A 24068-nucleotide genomic window follows, 5' to 3' on the forward strand; every position below is an offset into this window, starting at 1 on the left:
AAGATAACAAGATATGTAGAGGAGCACAAACTTTGGAATAGCACAGTCTTAGACTCCAGTCCTGGATTCACCACTTCAGCAGTGGGTCTTGGGTAAGTTACCAAACATCTCAGAATCACAATTTTGCCTTCCATAAAACAAGACTAATAATACCTAACTCACAGGTGTGTTGTGAGAAGTGTCATGATTCTGTTATTCTGTAAAGGGCCCCAGTACAGTGGCTGTCATCAAGTAAATACAGTCGTTGTTAGTTCCTTTCCCTGATACGTAATGAGACAATGAAATCCCATTTGCTCACTTACTCAGCAAAGTGGGCTAAGGATCGGGCTAGGTTCATGAGGAATACAGATCCTACCCCCAACAAAGTTTGATATTTACATAAATTGCTATAATAATGTATAGAAAGTTCTGCGAGCCATAACAAACATATAAACAGGGCAGTGAATGCATTTAGCTGGGGAATCAGGAAGGTCTCTGAAAAGGTGAAGGTGTTTCCCTGGGTCTCACCAAATAAATAGGATTGGACCATATGGAAAAAGGAAGGAGCACCAGTTTTCAGTTGACGTAGGCATCAGGTTTAGGGAGTCAGTAGTGAAGATATTTTGTTAGAGATACCACTCATTTCATGGTTGGAAATGTAGGTTGTTTGGGACTCTTGAATATCAGTCTCAGGAATGTAGACCCTTATTCCATAGGTATAAGGGTCTAAATTATAAAGCAACTAGTGGTTTTGATTGACTAACAAAATCAGAATTGTTTTCAAGAAGAAAGTAATTGGCAATATCATTTTGGACAAACTGAAATAGAGAGGAAAGTACAGCTGAAAATTCACTGTTCAGCAAGCATTGTTTTTTTCATTTCATTTCTGTGCCAGGCAAAAGAAATGCAAGAGTGAATAAAATGATGTCTCTCTTTATTTTAATTTTACTTTAAGTTCTGGGATACATGTGCAGATCTTACAGGATTGTTACATAGGTATGCACATGCCATGGTGCTTTGTTGCCTCCATCCCCCCGTCACCCACATTAGGTATTTCTCCTAATGTTTTCCCTCCCTAATCTCCCCCCCCCCCGCTATCCCTCTTCTAGTCCCCCAACCCCCAACAGACCCCAGTGTGTGATGTTCCCCTCCCTATAGCATGTGTTCTCATTGTTCAACACCCACTTATGAGTGAGAACATGCAGTGTTTGGTTTTCTGTTCTTGTGTCAGTTTGCTGAGAATGATGGTTTTCAGAGTCATCCATGTCCCTGCAAAGGACATGAACTCATCCTTTTTCATGGCTGCATAGTATTCCATGGTGTATATGTGCCACATTTTCTTTATCCAGTCTATCATTGATGGGCATTTGGGTTTTTTTCCAAGTCTTTGCTATTGTAAACAGTGCCATAGTGAACATACGTGTGCATGTGTCTTTATAATAGATCAATTTATAATCCTTTGGGTATATATGCAGTAATGGGATTGCTGGGACAAATGGTATTTCTATTTCTAGATATTTGAGGAATTGCCACACTGTATTCCACAGTGGTTGAACTCCCACCAACAGTGTAAAAGTGTTCCTATTTCTCCAAATCCTCTCCTGCATCTTTTGTCTCCAGATTTTTTAATGATTGCCATTCTGACTGGCGTAAGATGATATCTCAATGTGGTTTTGATTTGGGTTTCTCTAATGACCAGTGATTATGAGCATTTTTTCATGTTTCTTGGCCACATAAATGTCTTCTTTTGAAGTGTCTGTTCATATCTCTCACCCACTTTTGATGGGGTTGTTTTTTTCTTGTAAATCTGTTTTAGTTCTTTGTAGATTCTGGATATTAGCCCTGTGTCAGATGGGTAGCTTGCAAAACTTTTTTCCCATTCTGTTGGTTGCCAGTTCATTCTAATGATTGTTTCTTTTGCTGTGCAGAAGAGCTTAAGTTTAATTAGATCCCATTTGTCAATTTTGGCTTTTGTTGCCATTGCTTTTGGTGTTTTAGTCATAAAGTCCTTGCCTATGCCTATGCCCTGATTGGTATTGCCTAAGTTTTCTTCTAGGGTTTTTATGCTGTTAGGTCTTATGTTTAAATCTTTAATCCATCTTGAGTTAATTTTTGTATAAGGTGTAAGGAAGGGGTTCAGTCTCAGCTTTCTGCATATGGCTAGCCAGTTTTCCCAACACCATTTATTAAACAGGGAATCCTTTTCCCATTGCTTGTTTTTGTCCAGTTTGTCAAAGATCAGATGGTTGTAGATGTGTGGCGATAATTCCAAGGCCTCTGTTCTTTTCCATTCTGTTTTTGTACCAGTACCATGCTGTTTTGATTACTGTAGCCTTGTAGTATAGTTTGAAGTCAGGTAGCATAATGCTTCCAGCTTTGTTCTTTTTGCTCAGGATTGTCTTGGCTATGTGGGCTCTATTTTGGTTCCATATGAAGTTTAAGGTGGTTCTTTCCAGTTCTGTGAAGAAGGTCAATGATAGTTTGATAGGGATAACATTGAATCTGTAAATAACTTTGGGCAGTATGGCCATTTTCATGATATTGATTCTTGCTAACCATGAGCATGGAATGTTTTTCCATCTGTTTGTGTCCTCTCTTCTTTCCTTGAGCAGTGGTTTGTAGTTCTCCTTGAAGAGGTCCTTTGTGTCCTTTGTTAGTTGTATTCCTAGGTATCTTATTCTCTTTGTAGCAATTGTGAATGGGAGTTTGCTCATGATTTGGCTTCCTGTTTGTCTGTTAAAAAATATGGAACACTTCACAAATTTGCATGTCATCCTTGCACAGGAGCCATGCTAATCTTCTCTGTATTGTTCCAATTTTAGTATATGTGCTGCCATGGCGAACACAAAATGATCACTCATTAGAAGCCCACTATCTAGTTGATTTACGCATGACTAATAAACAATAAAATGTCAGTGTGTTATAACAAAGATGCATGCAAAGGGCTATATGAGCATGTATGAGAAAAAGAGCAGTGCTTTTTGCAAGATAGAGAAGGGCTCTCAGAATAAGTGAAAGTTGAGCTAAGCCTTGCAAGATGGAAAAGCATTTGCCAGACACAAGAGAGGAAAGGCTTCCAGCAGCAGTCCCTTTGTGAACAAAGGTTCAGATGTTTACATATACATGGATTACCTTTAAGCTCTGAACTGGCAGGCTGTTTCTATTCTGGAGCCACATCCCCAAAGCCTTGTCTCCTAACACTTTTAATGAAAACTTTCTTGCCTTCTGGTACTAACAACTGATGGATGGATGGATGGCTGGATGGATGGATGCATGGATGCATGGATGCATGGATGCATGGATGGATGTATGCATGGATGGATGGATGGATGGATGGATGGATGGATGGATGGATGGTTGGATGGATGCATGCATGCATGGATGGATGCGTGGATGCGTGGATGGATGGATGCATGCATGCATGCATGGATGGATGCGTGGATGGATGGATGGATGGACGGATGAATGGATGTTGTAAAGAAGCAAACCTGGTATTTTTCACATTTTCATTTTTTCTGTCCGATAAGGCAATGTCATATCATTAATGCCTTTGATTTTTAATTTATCTGTTATGGACCTTAGAAATTCATTGAGAAAGTCTCAATGAAAGCCGTTAGATCTGGGCATCTTCTACCTAAGGGCTCCTGTTCTCTTCTTCCTGCTTGTATATACATAGTCCACACAAGGCCACTGGAAAATTAAACTCCTAGAGTGGGTTCTGGTTTCACCCTGTAATTGAGCCTGGCACTCTCACTCTGCAGCCCTTTTAACCTCTCTGTTGAGTAGACCTCTACTCTGCTTTTCAATGATCACTCAGCTTCTCTGTGGCAGTCACCTCTGTCAGAAGCATATTAGAATTGGCACCACTCTGATTCAACACAGAAAAAGGAGCATCCCCTTCTATCTCCTGGCCTTATCCCATAGTGAATGCTGTGTGCTCTGAAAAATGTCATGGTTCTAATGCCATTATAGAATGCCTTGCAGAGATCTGTGTGTGCCTCTGGTATTCTTAGGTTCTGAGATTTGGGTTGAATCCATATTCTCATGAGCCTTCCAAATGCATTCCCACTAATGATCTCTGAATTTGTACTCAGGAGGTCCCTTACTGGAATATTTTCTCACCTGTGTTCCAGTGGCACTGTTTCAGAATTTCTGTACTCAAAGCCTCCCTATTCTATGTCTGCTACCCTGATTTGAGCATGTGTTCCCCAAGATTAAAAGCCATATCTTCCTGGCTGAGCACAGTGGCTCACACCTGTAATCCCAGCACTTTGGGAGGCTGAGGCGGGCGAATTCAAAGTCACGAGATTGAGACCATCCTTGCCAACGTGGTGAAACTCCATCTGTACTAAAAATACAAAAATTACCCGGGCATGGTGACACACATGTGTAGTCCCAGCTACTCGGGAGGCTGAGGCAGGAGAATCGCTTGAACCTGGGAGGCGGAGGTTGCAGTGAGCAGAGATCATGCCACTGCATTCCCACCTGGTGACAGAGCAAGACTCTGTTTCAAAAAAAAAAAAAACGTTATATCTTCCTTAACTCTGGATTCTCAGCCCTAAGCATAGTACATAGCATATGGTATCTACATCTACCAAAAGTAACAGTTTTTCTAGTCCATAGAAACAAAACAGTCAGTTGTCTGACAAGTCAATATGAAGTTAATCAAGTGGACTGACTTTTTTCTGTTATTTTCATCTAACTGAAACCTTAGCATCACATATACACTCACTTCTTATCCCCCTTCCCTGCCTTATTTTCCTTTTTAGTACTACTTTTTTGAGACTAGTGTCACTCTGTCACCTAGGCTGAAGTGCAATGGTGCAATCATGGCTCGCTGCAACCTCCGCCTGCAGGGTTCAAGCAATTCTCGTTCCTCAGCCTCCCCAGTAGGTGGAATTATAGGCAAGTGCCACCATGCCTGGCTAATTTTTGTATTTTTAGTAGAGATGGGGTTTCACCGTGTTGCCCAGGCTGGTCTTAAACCCGTGGCCTTGAGTGATCCTCCTGCCTCAGCCTCCCAAAGTGCTGGGATTATAGGTGTGAGCCACCAGGCCAGACTTTCTTTGTAGTACTTTCTAATGTATATTTATTGTGTTTACTTTCTGTCTTATTAGAATACAAATTCCATGAGGGTGGGGATTTCTTCTTCTTCTTTTTTTTTTTTTTTTTTTATTGGTGTCTCTGGAGAGTGTCAAACACTGCTTGTTACAGTATAGGACTTGAGAAAATAATTGATAAGAAAACAGTTTCAGCATATACAAATGCAGGCTTAACATGGTATGCATGTCTAATAGGAGAAAGTACTGCTTTTTGCACTTTTTGGAAGCATACCACTCTTTTTTTTTTTTTTTTTTTTTGAGATGGAGTTTCACTCTTGTTACCCAGGCAGGAGTGCAATGGCGCGATCTCGGCTCACTGCAACCTCCGCCTCCTGGGTTCAAGCAATTCTCCTGCCTCAGCCTCCTGAGTAGCTGGGATTACAGGCATGCGCCACCATGCCCAGCTAATTTTTTGTAGTTTTAGTAGAGACGGGGTTTCACCATGTTGACCAGGATGGTCTCGATCTCTTGACCTCATGATCCACCCGCCTTGGCCTCCCAAAGTGCTGGAATTACAGGCGTGAGCCACCGCGCCTGGCCGCATACCACTCTTAAAGTTACAGGTGGCTTATTTTCATTGAACATCATGTGAACTGTTTTCTACAGCTTCAAAGTGAAATACACAATGAAATAGTCCTAATCACATCACTTCATGTTTAGGTTGCAAGTTTATAGCAACGAATATTTATTGAAATCTGTTTTGTGCCAGGCCATGCATTCAACAAGAACTTAGTATATGCCCTCAAAAAGGTTGTAATAGGAGAGATATACAAGTACTGTGATTGTGCTAGCACAGAGTTCCACCACCATGCGCAGAAGACACTTCTAACCCGTTAGGGAGAGGTAGGAGCAAGAGCATGTGATGTCAGAGGAGGCTTCCTGGGATAGTTGACACCTGTATTGAAATCTGACATTCAAATAGAAATTAGCAGGAAGGTAGTAAGTTCTCTGTTCTTTAGAAACCCACTGTCTAATGGGGCAGACAAATAACACAAGCCACCAACCCTAACATACTGTGTTATAAGAGAGATACAGTCACGAGTGCTCATGGAACATAGATGAGGAAGAGACTAATGCCTTTGGATAAAATAGAGAAGACATCCCAGGGAAGGTAAAACTTGAGCTTGGTATTGAAAAACAGGGATGTGTTAGACAGAAGAAGTGGTTTATAAGGGAATGGAGACAACAACTGGCATTAGTGGGTTTTCAAGGAGTTATGAAAAGCTAAATCATAGAGCAGAAATGCTAACAGATAAAGCCGGAGGTAGGCAAGAACCAAATCTTAAAGGACGTTGAATGCCATGCTAAGGAGTTTGAAATTTATTCTAAGAACAGGGAAGAAAATTATGATGATCTGACTGTGCAGATTTCTACCCAGACCACACCGAAATGAAACACCATTAAGTGATTCAGTTTAGCATTTTGATCAGAAACAAAAGACAAGTATGCTGGAAAACATCAGAAAGAGACTTGAGGATTGGGAAAAGAAAAGAGAAATGAAGGCAGTGACATAGAGTTTTTCTGCTACAGTTTGGGACCTCAGTCCTATATTCATGTGCCTACTTGGCAAAGAGATGGCCAGTGTTGATTAAAGGGCCAGTGGAGCTGAGTCTGTTTTCCAGGTTCTGATGGTCTTCAGCATAGACTTAAGAGGCATTTACTCCTTCGTATTAATAAGGATGTTAGAAAATTTCTCCTTGTGTGTACATGGGACTATCTTTAGTGACACTGATGTTGAGTAGATTAATAATTACCCAGATGTTTTCTTCAAGCCAACATCCCGGATGTTCCTTGGAGCTACATTGAGACCAAAAAGAGCAATTCAACAACTTTTTTTAAAAAAGAAGAATGTAATTTTGAAACTGAGAGATACATATGTAAGGTTTATTATGACTAGTTCCTTCTACTTTTGTGTATTTTTTAATTTCACAATAAAAATATTTTTAGTAGTATAGTACCCAAGAAACTGATAATAATAAGTCAAATATCTTTTTATCCTCATTAACTAAATTTATTTTCCTTTCCTACAACATTAGGCATGATTCTTTAAATGTGCTGCTTACATGATACTTTAAAAGTACGTATTTTATTTATACAGTATTCTAAGAACAGAGCAATATAACATGTAGGATATGTTACAAATAAGAGCATATCATTGGCAGCCCCAAGAATGTATGTATATCTGTGCAGTTTAGGGAGAGCAATTTATAAAATGCCATTGTATAGTATAAATGTAGAACAAATTAGTGTAAACATAGAAAACATGGATTCCTTTTTTATTTTTTTTTTTAGCGGCACTAATTTTAGGAACAGTATTTCTTTAGACCCTTAAATTCTTTAACAGGCTTTATAAAAGATACCCAACATACCTTCCCATTCTTCAGAACGCCATTGAACGGTGGTATGGAGAGCCAGCATGTACGACTCCCATCTTGAAACTTATGGCAGAACTGATGCAAAACAGGTAAGCAGTGTGACAGGCAGAGAAAAAAACAATCTCCTATTAGCAGAAATCTCCAACAGTCAGACTTTCCTTCTTGATTTGTGTATTTATCTTCAAGGTAGTTAGCAAGATCCGGGAACCAAGACTTAAGATGATTGGTGAAAACAGAATTAGAGACATAAGATTGAGGCCTTTTGAGAGAAAGAAGTATAGTATACTTGGTGGTCTATGGGGACTACGGGAAGTGGAAAAGAAATTGGAAGACCACAGCCGCCATTATTTAAAATATTCAAAGGCACAAAATGGAGGAGGACAGCTATTTTAACTATTTCACTGCTTAAATGCAATTCTATATAATTTTAAAGCAGGAAAGAAGTTTAGAGGTCTCTGAGTTGAGATGCTTTATTTGATGGATAAGGAAAATGATTCTCACAGCAATTCATGGGAACATAGTTTGCCTCAGAAGCTCTGGGAATTATTCCTGCTTTCACTTCTAAGCTATGCTTCTTCCTCTGTGCCAAGGTGCATGTATTTGGTTGATTTATACACTCACAATTTTCATTGAAAGAGCAACTATAATACTTCTCTGAATTTGCCCAGTTGACCTCGTAATTTGCATAGACTGGCAGAAATTCAAATATTCTGCATATAAATGTTAACGAAGATGTAGCGAAAAGAGAAAATCTGGCAATGAGCTAATTGGGTTTTAAATATGTCATTGTGGATATGGCTTAGCACCAAATTACCTGTCACTTAGCCATCCTGTTTCATCAGTTCCCCTTTGTAGACTGTGTGTTTCATAGGGAGGTATCCAGACAGGGAAAGGATATATGTTGCAGTTCTAATTTTGTCTCTGGTGCCGAGTTTTTCACAGCAATCATTTAAAATGTTTACCCTAAAATAAGAGGTGGAAAAATACCTTGCAAATAAAAAAATGTGAGCATCATTTTTTTTAATGCTGTTCATTTTTAAAAGCTACTTTCATAGGTGCCTTAAATATTAAAGGAAGGGTGACTGTGTCTTTTATATTAGAAATTTAGTTTCTTTTTAAATTACATTTAATTTTTTCAGCCAGAAAATTGATATTATATGTTACTGATATAACATTTAATATTAAGGGAAGAAAACCATTACACTGTATATTTATAAAGTATTTTATGTCAGCCATAGGCAAATGATTTTTTTTTTAATTTTACTTTAAGTTCTGGGATACATGTGCAGAATGTGCAGGTTTGTCACATAGGTATAGAAGTGCCATGGTGGTTTGCTGCACCCATCAACCCGTCATCTAGGTTTTAAGCCCCACATGTGTTAGTTATTTGTCCTAATGCTCTTCCTCCCCCTGCCCCCAACCCCGTGACAGCCCCCAGTGTGTGATGTTCCCCTCCCTGTGTCCATGTGTTCTCATGGTTCAACTCCCACTTATGAGTGAAAACATGCAGTGTATGGTTTTCTGTTCCTGTGTTAGTTTACTGAGAATGATTATTTCCAGCTTTATCCATGTCCCTGCAAAGGACATGAACTCATTCTTTTTTATGGCTGCATAATATTCCATGGTGTGTATATGTGCCACATTTTCTTTATCCAGTCTGTCATTGGTGGGCATTTGGGTTGGTTCCAAGTCTTCTCCATTGTAAATAGTGCTGCAATAAACATACATGTGAATGTGTCTTTATAATTCTTTGGGTATATACCCAGTAATGGGATTGCTGGGTCAAATGGTGTTTCTGATCTAGATCCTTGAGAAATCACCACACTGTCTTCCACAATGGTTGAACTAATTTATACTCCCACCAATAGTCTAAAAGTGTTCTTATTTCTCCACACCCTCTCCAACACCTGTTGTTTCCTGACTTTTTAATAATCACCATTCTAACTGGCATGAAATGACATCTCATTTGTTTAGTTTTGCATCTCTCTAATGACCACTGATGATGAGCTTTTATTTCATATATTCGTTGGCCGCATAAATGTCTTCTTTTGCGAAGTGTCTGTTCATATCCTGTGCCCACTTTTTGATGGGGTTATTTGTTTTTTTCTTGTACATTTGTTTAAGTTCTTCGTAGACTCCAGATATTAGAACTTTGTCAGATTGGTAGCATACAAAAATTTCTTTGATTCTCTAGGTTGCCTGTTCACTCTGCTGATAGTTTCTTCGGCTGTGCAGAAGCTCTTTAGTTTGATTAGATCCCATTTGTCAATTTTGGCTTTTGTAGAAATTGCTTTTGGTGTTTTTATCATGAAATCTTTGCCCATGCCTATATCCTGAATGGTATTGCCTAGGTTTTCTTCTGGAGTTTTTATTGTTTTGGGTTTTACATTTAAGTCTTTAATCTATCTTGAGTTAATTTTTTTATATGGTGTAAGGAAGGGGTCCAGTTTCAGTTTCCTGCATATGGCTAGCCAGTTTTCCCAGTACCACTTACTAAATAGGAGATCTTTTCCCCATTGCTTGTTATCATCAGGTAGTCAAAGATCTGATGGTTGTAGATGTGTGGTGTTATTTCTGAGGCCTCTTCTGTTCCATTGGTCTATATATCTGTTTTGGTACCAGTACCATGCTGTTTTGGTTACTGTAGCCTTGTAGTATAGTTTAAAGTCAAGTAGCATGATGCCTCCAGCTTGTTCTTTTTGTTTAGGATTGTCTTGGCTATATGGGCTCTTTTTTGTTTCCATATGAAATTTAAAGTAGCTTTTTCTAGTTCTGTGAATAAAGTCACTGGTAGCTTGATGGGAATAGCATTGAATGTATAAATTACTTTGAGCAGTATGGCCATATTCACAATATTGATTTCTTCCTATCCATGAGCATGGAATGTTTTTCCATTTGTTTGTATTCTATCATATTTCCCTGAACAGTGGTTCATAGCTGTCCCCGAAGAGGTCCTTCACATTCCTTATAAGTTGTATTCCTAGGTATTTTATTCTCTTTATGGCAATTGTGAATGGGAATTCACTCATGAGTTTGCTCTCTGCTTGTCTATTGTTGTATAGGAATGCTTGTGGGTTTTGCACATTGATTTTGTGCTCTGAGACTTTGCTGAAATTGCTTATCAGCTTAAGGAGTTTTTGGACTGAGATGATGGGGTTTTCTAAATATACAATCATATCTTCTGCAGACAGAGACAATTTGACTTTCTCTATTCCTACACTCTTTATTTCTTTCTCTAGTATTGGCAAGAACTTCTAATACTATGTTGAATAGGAATGGTGAGAGAGGGCATCCTTGTCTTGTGCAGGTTTTCAAAGGGAATGCTTCCAACTTTTGCACATTCAGTATAATATTGGCTATGGGTAAATAGCTCTTATTATTTTGAGATATGTTCCATCAATACCTATTTTTTTTAGAGTTTTTAGCATGAAAGGATGTTGAATTTTATTGAAGGCCTCTTCTGCATCTATTGAGATAATCATGTGGTTTTTTTGTCATTGGTTCTGTTTATGTGGCTTATGTTTATTGATTTGCATATGTTGAACCAGCCTTGCATCCCAGGGATGAAGCTGACTTCATCATGATGGATAAGCTTTTTGATGTGCTGCTGGATTTGGTTTGCCAGTATTTTATTGAAGATTTCACATCAATGTTCATCAAGGATACTGGCCTGAAATTTTCTTTTTTGTGTGTGTCTCTGACATGTTTTGGGATCAGGATGATGCTGGCCTCATATAATGAGTTAGGAAAGAGTCCCTCTTTTTCTATTATTTGGAATAGTTTCAGAAAGAATGGTCCTAGCCGCCCCTTCCTTCATGTTCTCTGTCTCAGAGAAATGGCGGTTTTGTCTGTAGGCCCCTGACTGGGGCTGTTACCTTTCCTTCAGAGATGCCCTGCCCAGTGAGGAGGAACCTAGAGAAGCAGTCTGACCACAGCTACCTTGCCACACCCAGCCCAGACCTCCCAACCTCCTTAGCTCTGTCAAGGGAAAACCACATACTAAAGGCTCAGTAATGGCAGACGCCCCGCTCACCACCAAGCTCGGTTGTCCCAGGTCAACTTCAGACTGCTGTGCTAGCAACGAGGTTTCAAGCCAGTGGTTCTTAGCTTGCTGGACTCTGTGGGAGTGGGACCCACTGAGCGAGACCCCTTGGCTCCCTGGCTTCAGCCCCCTTTCCAGGGGAGTGAACGATTCTGTCTCACTGGGGTTGGGTTCCAGGCACCACTGGAGTATGAACAGTTTCCTGCAGCTAGCTCAGTGTCTGCCCAAACAGCTGCCCAGTTTTGTGCTTGAAACCCAGGGTCCTGGTGGTGTAGGCACACAAGGGAATCTCCTGATCTGCAGATTGCAAAAACCATAGGAAAGCATAGTAATCCGGCTGGGTAGCACATTCCCTCATGGTTTCCCTTGGCTCGGGGAGGGAGGTCCCTGGCTCCTTGCGCTTCCTGGGTGAAGTGATACCCCACTCTACCCCACCCTGCTTCCGCTCATCCTCCATGGGTTCAACCCACTGCCTAACCAGTCCCAATGAGATGAACCGGGTACCTCAGTTAGAAATTCAGAAATCACCCGCCTTCTGCATTGGTCTTCCTGGGAGCTGTAGACGGGAGCTATTCCTATTCGGCCCTCTTGGCCCTTCCCGAGATGATTGTTTGTTTGTTTGTTTGGGAGTCTCGTCCTGTTGCCCAGGCTGGAGTACAGTGGTAGGATCTCGGCTCACTGCAACCTCCCGCTACCGGGTTCAAGTGATTCTTCTGCCTCAGCCTCCCAAATAGCTGGGATTACAGATGTCTGCCACCACACCCAGCTAATCTTTTTGTATTTTTAGTAGAGACAGGGTTTCTCCATGTTGGCCAGGCTGGTCTTGAACTCCTGACCTCATGATCCACCCACCTCGCCCTCCCAAAGTGCTGGGATTACAAGTGTAAGCCACCACGCCCGGCCCAGATGATTCTTATCTAGCACAATTGTCTTAAGAATTACCTTGTGAAATTATTTCAGAAAATGTTATCTTGTCTGTATTTCTCTAGAATTTAATGCAAATTATGTATATGCATTTCTTTAATCAGAACTTGTATGCCAACAATCAGATGTTCATAATAATATTTCTAATACATAATCATTTTACTTAATACTAACGCATTTTGAAAAAGCATGGAAAAGCAAAAATGTGTCTTATTCTTGGTAAGCGGGTATTTAGCAATGTCTTGCTTTTTAGTAGTTTTTGTTTTGCTAATCCTTTTTTTTTAAATGCCACTATTTCTTAAAAGCCAAAGCAATGTTTAAAAAGCAAATATTATGTTAGGAGGTCATGTTAGTACTTTACCCTGTTCATACTGTTTCCCAACCCCAGCAGGAACCAGGGAAGTAGAAATGCTCTCAGTGAACTTCTGAGATTTGCTTCTCTTTACTTAAGTTGTATGCAGTGGAAACTAATGTAGTTTCATGTGTTTGAAATATGTTTGAAGTATCAGGTAATTCATTACACATATGTGCAGCATTTTTAAAGTACCGGATTTCCTATCCATTACTTTAGAATTTGTTTTAAAAATGTGTATCAGACACTGTAGGAAATCTCAAATGTAAATATATATCATTATCCAAGTATTTGTATAAACCTAGACACTTAAGATGTTTTATTATTATCCATCATCTAGTTGGCATGAAAGAGGCAAGAAATCTGTGATAAAGAATGTCAGGATAACATTTTGACAGATAAAAAATGAACTCTTTGAAAATAATTCTTTTTTTTTTTTTTTTTTGGGAAAGGGTCTCACTTTGTCCCAGGCTGGAGTGCAGTGGCACAATCTCAGCTCACTCCAACCCCCGCCTCCCGGGTTCAAGCAGTTCTCTGCCTCAGCCTCCTGAGTAGCTGGAACTATAGGCGCGTGCCACCATGCCCAGCTGATTTTTTTGTATTTTTAGTAGAGACAGGGTTTCACCGTGTTAGCCAGGATGGTCTCAATCTCCTGGCCTTGTGATCCGCCCACTTTGGCCTCCCAAAGTGCTGGGATTACAGGCGTGAGCCACTGCACCCAGCCGAAAATAATAATTCTTAATTGTCGTAGTATCTTTATAGTGAAGAAATTGGCATACATATTTTATTAACAGTTGCTTATAAAATGGAGTGGACCTTTAAGAGACAATTGTGCTGCTGCTGCTTCTTATAAATGAAAATGCTAGACATTTTAAATCTGTTTGGTTTCTTTATCTGCACATATAGTCAATTTTTTTCTATATTTCTCAGATCCCAGCGTTTGAATTTTGATGTATCATCTCCTAATGGAATTCTTCTCTTCAGAGAAGCTAGTAAAATGGTTTGCACTTATGGTGAGTATCCTTTTCCATATGTGTCTCTGCAATATAGTTTTATCTCTTTGGAGGAAAGAAAGATGTTAGTTATTTTTTTCTTTTGAACTTTCATATCTTTATGAATTTGTGAAGTGGGTAAACCAGTGCAAAAAGCCAGATAGCTATCATATTGGCATCAGGAGAAGTAAGCAGCATGCCTTTGACTAAGTCATGCCTGACCAACTTGATGAATTTCTTTTGGATAAAATTGCAGTGTCAGTAGATGAGGGAATACACTAGATAGAATATTGAAAAGTTACAGCATATTCAAAATTGCTCAAAGTTACATCAGAGAATTTACTATGTTGATTCAAGAAATGCTTAAACCAGAATGTCACTGAATTGTGGGAAAATATCATTGTAAAGAGCAGTAAATATTTTATTACAGGGGACTTTTGGGTACTCTAGAAGCAGAGTTCTATAGTAAAGATTGTCCTATTCAATTATAGTACAAAATTTAGTATTTGTTTAGCAGTTTGAGCTTTACAGCTACCGTAAACCCTCATACTTCCCAATTCTGACACTGTCATCAGTGAAATTCTCTATTCTCGGAGACCTTTATGCCGATAGGGAATGGAGATAGGATGGATAAAAATCCTCTGTGTTCTGCTTTGGCACACAGTGACTGAATGTCAACTGAGCCAGGCTCTGTGCAATGCACTTCTCCTTGAGAAATGCTTCCCTGTGTCCTTCTTTTCCCTGACTGTTCTTTCCCAAATCAACAGCAAACTCTTAAGTACATTTAGTCTTAAAAATTACATGTGATTCTCTTTTTTTTTTTTTTTTTTTTTTTTGAGATGATGTCTCACTCTGATACCCAGACTGGACAGGGCAGTGGCGCAATCTCAGCTCCCTGCAGCCTCCGAGTCCCAGGCGCAGTTGATCCTCCCATCTCAGCCTCCTGAGTAGCTGGGGTTATAGCCACGCCAGCACGCAAGACTAATTTTTATATTTTTAGTAGAGATGGAATTTCACCATGTTAGCCAGGCTGGTCACAAACTCCTGACCTCAAGTGATCTGCTCACCTCGGCCACCCAAAGTGCTGAGATTACAGGCATGAGCCACTGTGCCCAGCCGTGATTCTCACATTTCTTTTTGAGTACCTAGAAACAAATCTTACAAAATTTTATAAAGTCTCTATTCTAACTCTGTGTGTTTGTTTGTGTGTTTAAGAACAACCATTAGAAGCATTATTACTTTTTTTAAGCAAAAGCCTATTTCTAAAAAGAAAAAAAAATGGGTGTTTTAAGTTGTTTTTACCTCATTTCAGAACACATTCTGGGGCTCTGAACTGTATACATTGTAGGCCCCCATTAAAAATACTTTATTTTAATTGCACATCTGCTCTGTAGAATTTGAGATTTTTCATGTGTAAAAACTAGAGAAACTATATAGGACAGCAAACTTATTCTCTCTTATTTTCATCTTTACCAGTAACTACATTGCCACAACTTTTATATCCTGTTTGACAACAGACACATTAAAATCATATAAAGTGGGCCAGGCTCGGTGGGTCACACCTGTAGTCCCAGCACTTTGGGAGGCTGAGGTGGGTGGATCACTTGAGGCCAGGAGTTCGAGACCAGCCTGGTCAACATGGTGAAACCCTGTCTCTACTAAAAATACAAAAAATTGGCCAGGCGTGGTGGCAAGTGCCTGTAATCCCAGGTTCTCAGGAGGCTGACACAAGAGAATTGCTTGAACCCAGGAGGCGAAGATTGCAGTGAGCCGAGATCACTCCATTGCACTCCAGCCTGGGCAACAAGAACGAAACTCCGTCTCAAAAAATAAAATAAAATAAAATCATATAAATAAAGTGGAAATGCTTTGCCTCCTTGAGTTAAAAATGGACCCCTTTAAAAAATATTCTAATACAATTTGCCATACTTTCAGTGTATATCTAATTCCTTTCCGTGTTTTATCATGTAAGATGTGTGTCTGGACCTTTTTTCAAAAACAGCATGGTATATTAGAAAAAGCACAGTTTTCAGATTTAAAAGATCTGAGTACTAATCCTATTACCAATGCTTATCAACTACATAACCTTCAGCTAAAATACTATATATACCTCTTTGTGGTTAGCCTTCTCTTGTATAAAACTAGGAATTCTAAATACCTACTGACTTACCTGCCTAGTTGTGATTAAGAAGGTTAACTGAGCTATTCTGGTAAAAGGCCTGGCATGGGAAGTAACATGGAATAGGTACTCCCTGCTTATGTCTCTCCTTGTCCCAAGGCCTTTCTCTTATACCCACCAAGTTAGCCTTCTTTGGACAGGGGTTCAACGACCCACGTCATTGGTTTGCTTAGCAGTGCTTCCTGTTTGGACCACCCTGCCCTGCTTCTTCTCCCAGTAGCCAGTGATGAGTTTTTATTTCCTTACTTTTTTAAAGGAAATAAACAGCACATATATAAGAATCTCTTAGTAATCAATAGAACTTGATGCATATGTTAGATTCCTGCTGCCAGTCACAATTGTATCATTCCTACCCCTTTTTCTGGATCTTTCTTTTCACTAAATGTGTTTTTTTCCTTTGGGGCTTATTTACCGTTGCACTGGGGCCATTAAGGGAAGTGAGCTTCCTCTTCCGGCATCACTGACTTTTTAGGACAGAATGTACGTCCAGTAAGTGACACCACAAGGAATCTCACAGAACAATGCCAAATCTGTGGGCTTCAAAAGCCATTTTGTTCTCTGTTGGGCTGTCTGACATAGAAAAAAGCATTGCAGCAAAAATTGAGCAAAATAACTATGTGAGGATTATACTGGAGGAGGAATAAGAGGAGACAGAAAGGGAGGGAAATGAAGGGGTAGGAGAATTGAAGTAGGGTGGGGGCAGACAAAACTTTCAAAGCATTCTTGCAAAGAAAAGCCAGTAAGGAGTTTTCTTACCCAGAAGAACGATGAGATTAGAATACAGCTCTGCTCCTTGACTTAGACTAATAGCACTCATAGCTTTCATTTTGTTATCAGCTTTTATAGTCCTATAGACCATTTATCATACATTACCCTGTTGAATCCCCAAGGTACGTATTATATGCTACTCACTATTTCTATGACCTTGGTTCAGTTGCAAGCCTCTCTTGCTTCAGTTTCTTGTTAAATAGAGAAAATACTATGTATCTCATAACATGGTTGTAAGAATTCAGTTAGGTAATGTATGGAAAGCCCTTAGACCAGTTAACGACTATGATTACTGTTATGAATAAATTGAAACTCATAGAGGTTAAAAAATTTGTCAGATATTACATAGCTGGCAAGTAGCTGAATTGGAATTTCATTCAGTCATACTGACAGTCGTCTTTTCATATTCTTTACTGCCTCCTGTGAGTTGCCAAAGTAAGATTTTACCATGGATATTTATGATGAAGCATTGTTCTTTAAAGTATGGTGATTTCTTGAAGGAAATCAAAGGTTCAATGAAAAAAATGTCCTTGAACTGTGTCACCAGTGACTTTGACAGTGACTTTGATACATAAACTTTACATAGAATAATAGAAAAAAAAATCTCTTAAGCTAAACTAATTCTCTTGCTGGTCCACACTAGTCGTCCGATTTGTCTGTCGTTACCTTCTGTAATGTTTTATTATCCATGCTTTTACCTCTGGCAGTTCTCATATGCACACTGGAGGGAGATCATGTAGCTGCCGTTCAGGAGTCTAGAAGATGCAGGAAAGAGTGACTGGGAGGGCACAGAAGAGAGGGCACATTGTTTATTTCTTTGGTAAGCTGAGGTGAAGGAAGGGGAAGCCAGTGGAGCAAAGAAGCCAGAACATTCTGTGATCCCTTCTGTTTCCATCCTCACTGGGTTCTTCTCTGATCACCTCTCATGAGCAGTTTTGGAGTAGTCAGTGATCAGGGCCGTACAGAGAGGGAACGACTCATTTCCAAATGCAACTGACTTGTTACATATTTTGTGAAATATCTCCACCTCACTGCTCTGTGAGACTGGCAGAAAAATAATACTTTTGATATGCTGTTTTATTTATCTACAGTCTGTCATGATATACTTTGATGTAAGTTTTTAATTTTGCCTCAGCTCTCAGCTCCTCTTGCCGTTACAGCTCAGGGTCAGCAATGAGGTTAGCCACAGTAGCACAAAACAATTTCCTGTTTGTGCAGCCCAGGTAACATTTGGATGAGGATTAAATTTTACCACATTTTCTACTAGCCCAAGCCTATTATTTCTAATGAGTTTTAAATTGCTTCAAGAACGTGTACTTCAAAACTTAGTGCTTCGACCCTTTCAGCCTGAACAACTTAATAAAATAAATTTCTTTCTTAAATTTTTGGTTAAAATGTTGCATGCAGTGTAATAAATGTTATTACTTTGGAAACCTACTTCTCAGTTTTAAGAACTGGGTGATTTTTATGTTCAATTTCCATTTGTCTAATCTTTCCTTCACTTTGCCTCTGGGTCCTGGTATCTTTAGTGACATCTGTTGGCTGAAGAGTGCACAGAAGGGAGAAATAATGATTGTTTTCATAAGACTGGCCAAAATAGAACTGCCTTTATTCCTTCCTTAGGTACCTGATTTAAGAAAGCTCATGTATAGTGATTCTAAACTTTAAAAATGGTTAGTACACGCTATGATTATTCACTGTACATAAGAATTTACATCAGCGGTCTTTTAAGCAGTATATGCTCTGGGTGTATGTAAGGTATAACTTAATATGCATACATTGAATTTAAAAGTGTTACACAAGCCACTGTTACTTGTCATCACCTGGATAACTGGCTGTTGGTTTTCACGCTGGGTTTTGCAGAGCTGTAGAGGCCTGTGAAAGTGCCACATTAGGACCGGGCGCAGTGGCTCACGCCTGTAATCCCAGCACTTTGGGAGGCCAAGGCGGGTGGATCATGAGGTCAAGAGATCGAGATCATCCTGGTCAACATAGTGAAACCCTGTCTCTCCTAAAAATACAAAAAATTAGCTGGGCATGGTGGCACATGCCTGTAATCCCAGCTACTCAGGAGGCTGAGGCAGGAGAATTGCCTGAACCCAGGAGGCAGAGGTTGCGGTGAGCCAAGATCGTGCCATTGCACTGCAGCCTAGGTAACAAAAGCGAAACTCCGTCTCAAAAAAAAAAAGTGCCGCATTAGCCCTCCAGAAAAAGGGGGAGAGAGGACCACTTTACCACTTTGACCAGAAGCACCCAGCTATGTAGTTACACTAGACTTGTTTGTAAAATCTATCACCTGTTAGGACTTTTTTTTAAAAAAGAGGATGAACATCACTTGCACGTACTGTTAGAAGTGTTATAAGAATGGAAGGTTAGGATTGTATACGTGCATACCTCTTGTTGTACTTTGCAGGTGTTGCATGTTTTATAAGTTGAAGGTTTGCAGCAACCCTGTGTCGACCAGGTATCTCAGTGCCAGCCTGTGCTCTCTTTGTGTCTCTGAGTCACATTTTGGTAATCTTCCCAATGTTTCAAACTGTTTGTTATTATTATATATGTCATGGTGGTCCGAGAGCAGTGAGCTTTGATGTTACTGTTTAATTGTGTGAGGGTACCATACCACACTCTTAAACACTGGTAAACTTAATACGCGTATGTGTTCCGACTGCTCGGCTCTGGTCACTCCCCATCTCTTCCCCCCTCCTCGGGCCTCCCTATTCACTGACACAGCAATATTAAAATTAGGCCAGTGAATAACCCTACAATGGCCTCTACATAGTCAAGTGAAAGGAAGAGTCATACATCTCTCACTTTAAATCAAAAGCTAGAAATGATTAAGCTTAGTGAAGAAGGCGGGTCACAAGCTAGACCTCTTGCACAAACAGTTAGCCAAGTGGTGAATGCAAAGGAAAAGCTCTTGAAAGAAATGAAGAATGCTACAGTAGCAGACACACACATGATTAAAAAAACAGTGAAACAACCTTATTGCTGGCATGGAGAAAGTTTTAGTAGTCTGAGGCCAAACCACTCATAATATTCCCTTAAGGCAAAGCCTAATCCAGAGCAAGGCTCTACCTTTATTCAATTCTGTGAAGGCTGAGAGAGGGGAGGAGGCTACAGAAGAAAACTTGGAAGCTGGCAGAGGTTGGTTCATGAGGTTTACAGAAAGAGGCCATCTCCATAACATAAACGTGCAAGGTGAAGCCGCAAGCGCGGATGGAGAAGCCGCAGCGAGTTATCATGAAGATCTAGCTCAGATCGTTTTTTGACAAAGGTGGCTGCACTAAACAACATTTTTCGTGGAGACAAAATGCCACTGGAAGATGCCATCTAGGACTTTCAGAGCTAGAGAGGTAGTCAGTGCTTGGCTTCAAAGGATAGGCTGACTCTCTTGTTAGGGGCTAATGCTGACAGTGACTTGAAGTGAAAGCCAATGCTCACTTTGCCATTTTGAAAATCCTCGGACCCTTAAGAATGATGCTAAATCCACTCAGCCTGTGTTCTAGAAATACAGCAACAAAGCCTGGATGACGGCACATCTGTTTGCAGCATGGCTTACTGACTATTTTAAGCCCGCTGTTGAAGCCTACTGCTCAGAAAAAAAGATTCCTCCAAAAGGTTACTGCTCACTGACAGTGCACCTGGTCACCCAGGAGCTCTGATGAAGATGTACAAGGAGATTAATTAGTTCTGCAGCCCATGAATCAAGGGAGTAGTTTTGACTTTCACGTCACATTATTTAAGAAATACATTTTGTAAAGCTATAGCTGCCATAGATAGTGATTCCTCTGACGGATCCGGGCAAAGTACATGGAAAACTTTCCAGAAAGGATACACCATTCTTGATGCCATCAAGAACATTTGTGATTCACAGGAGGAGGGAAAGTCAGCATTTAGCAGAACTTTGAAAGAAGTTGATTCCGAGCCTCATGAATGACTGAAGTGTTCAAGACATCAGGGGAGAAATTAACTACAGATGCAGTTGAAACAGCAAGAGACCTATAATTAGAAGTTGAGCTTGAAGATGTGACTGAACTGCGCAGTCTCGTGATAAAACTTGAATGGATGAGAAGTTGCTTCTTCTGGATGACCAAAGAAAGTGGTGTCTTGAGATGAAATCTACTTGTGGTAAAGATGCTGTGAATATTGTTGAAATGACAAAAGCTTTAGAATGTTACATAACCTTAGTTGATAAAGCGGCGGTAGAGTTTGAGAGGACCGACTTCACTCTTTAAAGACGTTCTCCTGTGGGTCAAATGCTATCAAACAGCATCGTATGCTACAGAGAAATCTTAAAATCATTGTTGTCTGATTTTAAGAAATTGCCACAGCCACCTCAACCTTTGGCAACTACCCTGATCAGTCAGCAGCCATCAATATCGAGGCCATACCTTCCACCAGGAAAAAGATTACAACTCACTGAAGGCTCAGATGATTGCTAGCATTTTTTAGCAATAAAATATTTCTTAAATTATAGTATATTCATTTTTTAGACATATGGTTGTTGCACACGTAATAGACTACAGTAACGTATAAACATAACTTTTATATACACTTAGAAACAAGAAAAAAGTTGTATAACTTTATTGGGATATTTGCTTTATCGTAGTAGGCTGGAACTGAAATGACAGTATTTCCAAGGTGTGCCTATGCTTATGCATAAATGATTACAAGAAGATTGCTAAAGAATTCACTGGTCTTGAAATAACTAGAGAATTAATAAAATATCACCAAAGAATAACAGTTCTCCAGACTGATTGTCCAGGAACTGTGGATATGGTCTTAGATCTTATCAGTTGACTGGGACATATGATAACAAAGTAGCAAAGAGTAAGGTTCACAAAGTCTTGTGGAGGCAGCAGAATGATCAATACCTCGAGGATTCCAAACCCAGGATCGGGTGGCTTACAAAATAAGACCTTGAAGATGATAGCTGAACAAGTGCTTAGAGTTCAGTGGCTTCCTTCATCCATGCACCTAACATTTGTTGAGCATTTACTTTTTTTTTTTTTTGAAACAACCTTGCTCTGTCACCCAGGCTGGAGTGCAGTGGTGTGATCTCGGCTCACTGCAACCTCCACCTCCTGGATTCAAGTGATTCTTCTGCCTCAGCCTCCTGAGTGGCTGGAATTACAGGCGCTCACCACCATGCCTGGCTAATTTTTGTATTTTTAGTAGAGATGGGGTTTCACTGTGTTGGCCAGGCGGATTTCAAACTCCTGACCTCAAGTGATCTGCCCACCTTGGCCTCCGGAAGTGCTGGGATTGCAGGCATGAGCCACCACACCCAGCCAAGCATTTACTGTTACTATGTTTCTGATCCTGTGAGAGATAGGAAGATAAATAAGATGCAAAAAAAAAAAAAAAAATCTGTTGGGGGGGGGGGGCCCATGCCTAAAACACCAATCCACAGCTTTGTGGAACCACAAGGGGGGGGGGAGGGGGGTCACCTGAGGTCGGGAGTTCAAGACCAGCCTAACCAACAGGACAAAACCTCATTTCTACTAAAAATACAAAAAAGTAGCCAGGCATGGTGGCAGTGCCTATAATCCCAGCTTCTTGGGAGGCTGAGGCAGGAGAATTGCTTGAACCAAGGAGACAGAGGTTGCAGTGAGCTGAGATCACACCATTGCACTCCAGCCTAGGCAACAGAGCAAGACTCTGATGTAAAGCTAGAAGAGAAAGGAACAGAATTAGTCTTTGTTTTGTTTTGTTTTGTTTTTTGTTGAGACAAGGTCTGACTCTGTCACCCAGGCTGGAATGCAGTGTCATGAACATAATTTGCTGAACGCTTGAAGTCCTGGACTCAGGTGATTCTCCCACCTCAGCTTCCTGAGTACCTGGGACTACAGGCATGTACCACCATGCTTGACTAATTTTTCTTTTTTTTAATTTAAGTAAAGACAGGACCTCACTATGTTGCCCTGACTTTTCTCAAACTTCTCACTTCAAGCAATCCTTCCCCCTCAGCTTCCCAAAGTCCTTGGATCACAGGTTTGCGCCATCACGCCTGGCCAGGATTTATTATTTAAATTAGCATACAATGCTAGGAATATTTTATGTCTCCTCTTCCTTTCCTATCTCAACATGATTCTCTCCTATATGATAATATGATTTTACAAAATGTATGTTATCACTCGAAGAAAAGTATACCAGTTCTTGGGAATTTATAGACTCATATGTACTGTTTTGTACCAAATACTGTTCTAAGACTATAAGTAGGATCCTTGCCATCTTCACTCTAGTTTTCTTTTTGTTAATATTCAGTCTGGGACAAGACTTTCCCCAGTACCTGATTCTATTATTTGCACATGAGATCACTCAAGAAATGGTTCCATCTGACTGAGAGACTAGAAGTAGGTTTTGCTAGTAGCTACCAGTTAACAATTGAGCATCTAGTTGAAATTCCTTTCAACAAATAAGAAAAAATATATAATGATTTCAAAATAAACTCTGTAAGCTTTACACACTGAGAATTACTTCATATTTTTTTTCTTTTTCAGTTAGTTGATATGGCCCCATGGAAAAGCAAGAATTATAAAAATGTCCAAAACCTTTATAAACTCATTTCTCTTTTTGTTCTAAGGAAATAATCTAATGATAGAGGAGAGCTAACTACAGCTGAAGATCTTCGATGTTGCATTATTCATAACAGTGAAAAATGGGAAAACAAACAAATAGCAAAATAACTACAGACAGCAAAATGCTTGAATGACAGAGGATATATCAGTTCAATCGAGTAAATTGCAACCATTAAAAATTATCTTTTGGCCAGGCGCGGTGGCTCACACCTGTAATCCCAGCACTTTGGGAGGCCGAGGCGGGTGGATCACGAGGTCAAGAGATGGAGACCATCCTGGTCAACATGGTGAAACCCCGTCTCTACTAAAAATACAAAAAAATCAGCTGGGCGTGGTGGCGCGTGCCTGTAATCCCAGCGACTCAGGAGGCTGAGGCAGGAGAATTGCCTGAACCCAGGAGGCGGAGGTTGCGGTGAGCCGAGATCGCGCCATTGCACTCCAGCCTGGGTAGCAAGAGCGAAACTCCATTAAAAAAAAAAAAAATTATCTTTTAAGATTACCTAGCTTATGGGAAATATAAATAATACTATGTAAAGGTGGAATTCAAATTTTGCCTATGCTGTAGGTAATGTTAGACTTCCATATGCATGGCAACAAAGGGAAGCAGAAACTTCAAATAGTTTGAAATATTGAGGTTGCAAGTTAATGTTTTTAAGATTTTTATATACACTAATATGCTTATGAAATAAGCTAGATAAAATCTTTTATTCAAAAAAGATAGTGAAGCATACTTAAATTTGTAATTAAATTATTGGACAACATTACTCTGAGAGT

The 24068-nt window shown here is 39.9% G+C and overlaps 1 protein-coding gene and 1 non-coding gene across 6 annotated transcripts in view; one reads left to right on the forward strand and one right to left on the reverse strand.

Moving 5' to 3' along the window:
• Positions 1 to 24068, forward strand: part of RANBP17 (RAN binding protein 17) — a 392396-nt gene that overhangs the window by 300239 nt on the left and 68089 nt on the right. For all 5 annotated transcript variants that reach the window (XR_004263498.1, XM_032260328.1, XM_032260329.1 and 2 more), the window contains 2 exons: positions 7438 to 7545; positions 13705 to 13787. Coding sequence is in view for 4 of the 5 variants with exons in the window: in XM_032260328.1 (XP_032116219.1) it covers positions 7438 to 7545; positions 13705 to 13787 (191 nt within the window). In the remaining variant the exon portion in view is untranslated. The remainder of the gene's footprint in view (positions 1 to 7437; positions 7546 to 13704; positions 13788 to 24068) is intronic.
• On the reverse strand, positions 2719 to 2825 carry LOC116538159. Its single transcript, XR_004263525.1, has one exon. It is a non-coding gene; the product is annotated as a U6 spliceosomal RNA (small nuclear RNA).

This window comes from Sapajus apella, unplaced genomic scaffold (genome assembly GCF_009761245.1).
Source record: "Sapajus apella isolate SASKATOON/1434 unplaced genomic scaffold, GSC_monkey_1.0 scaffold117, whole genome shotgun sequence".
Lineage (NCBI taxonomy): Eukaryota > Metazoa > Chordata > Mammalia > Primates > Cebidae > Sapajus > Sapajus apella.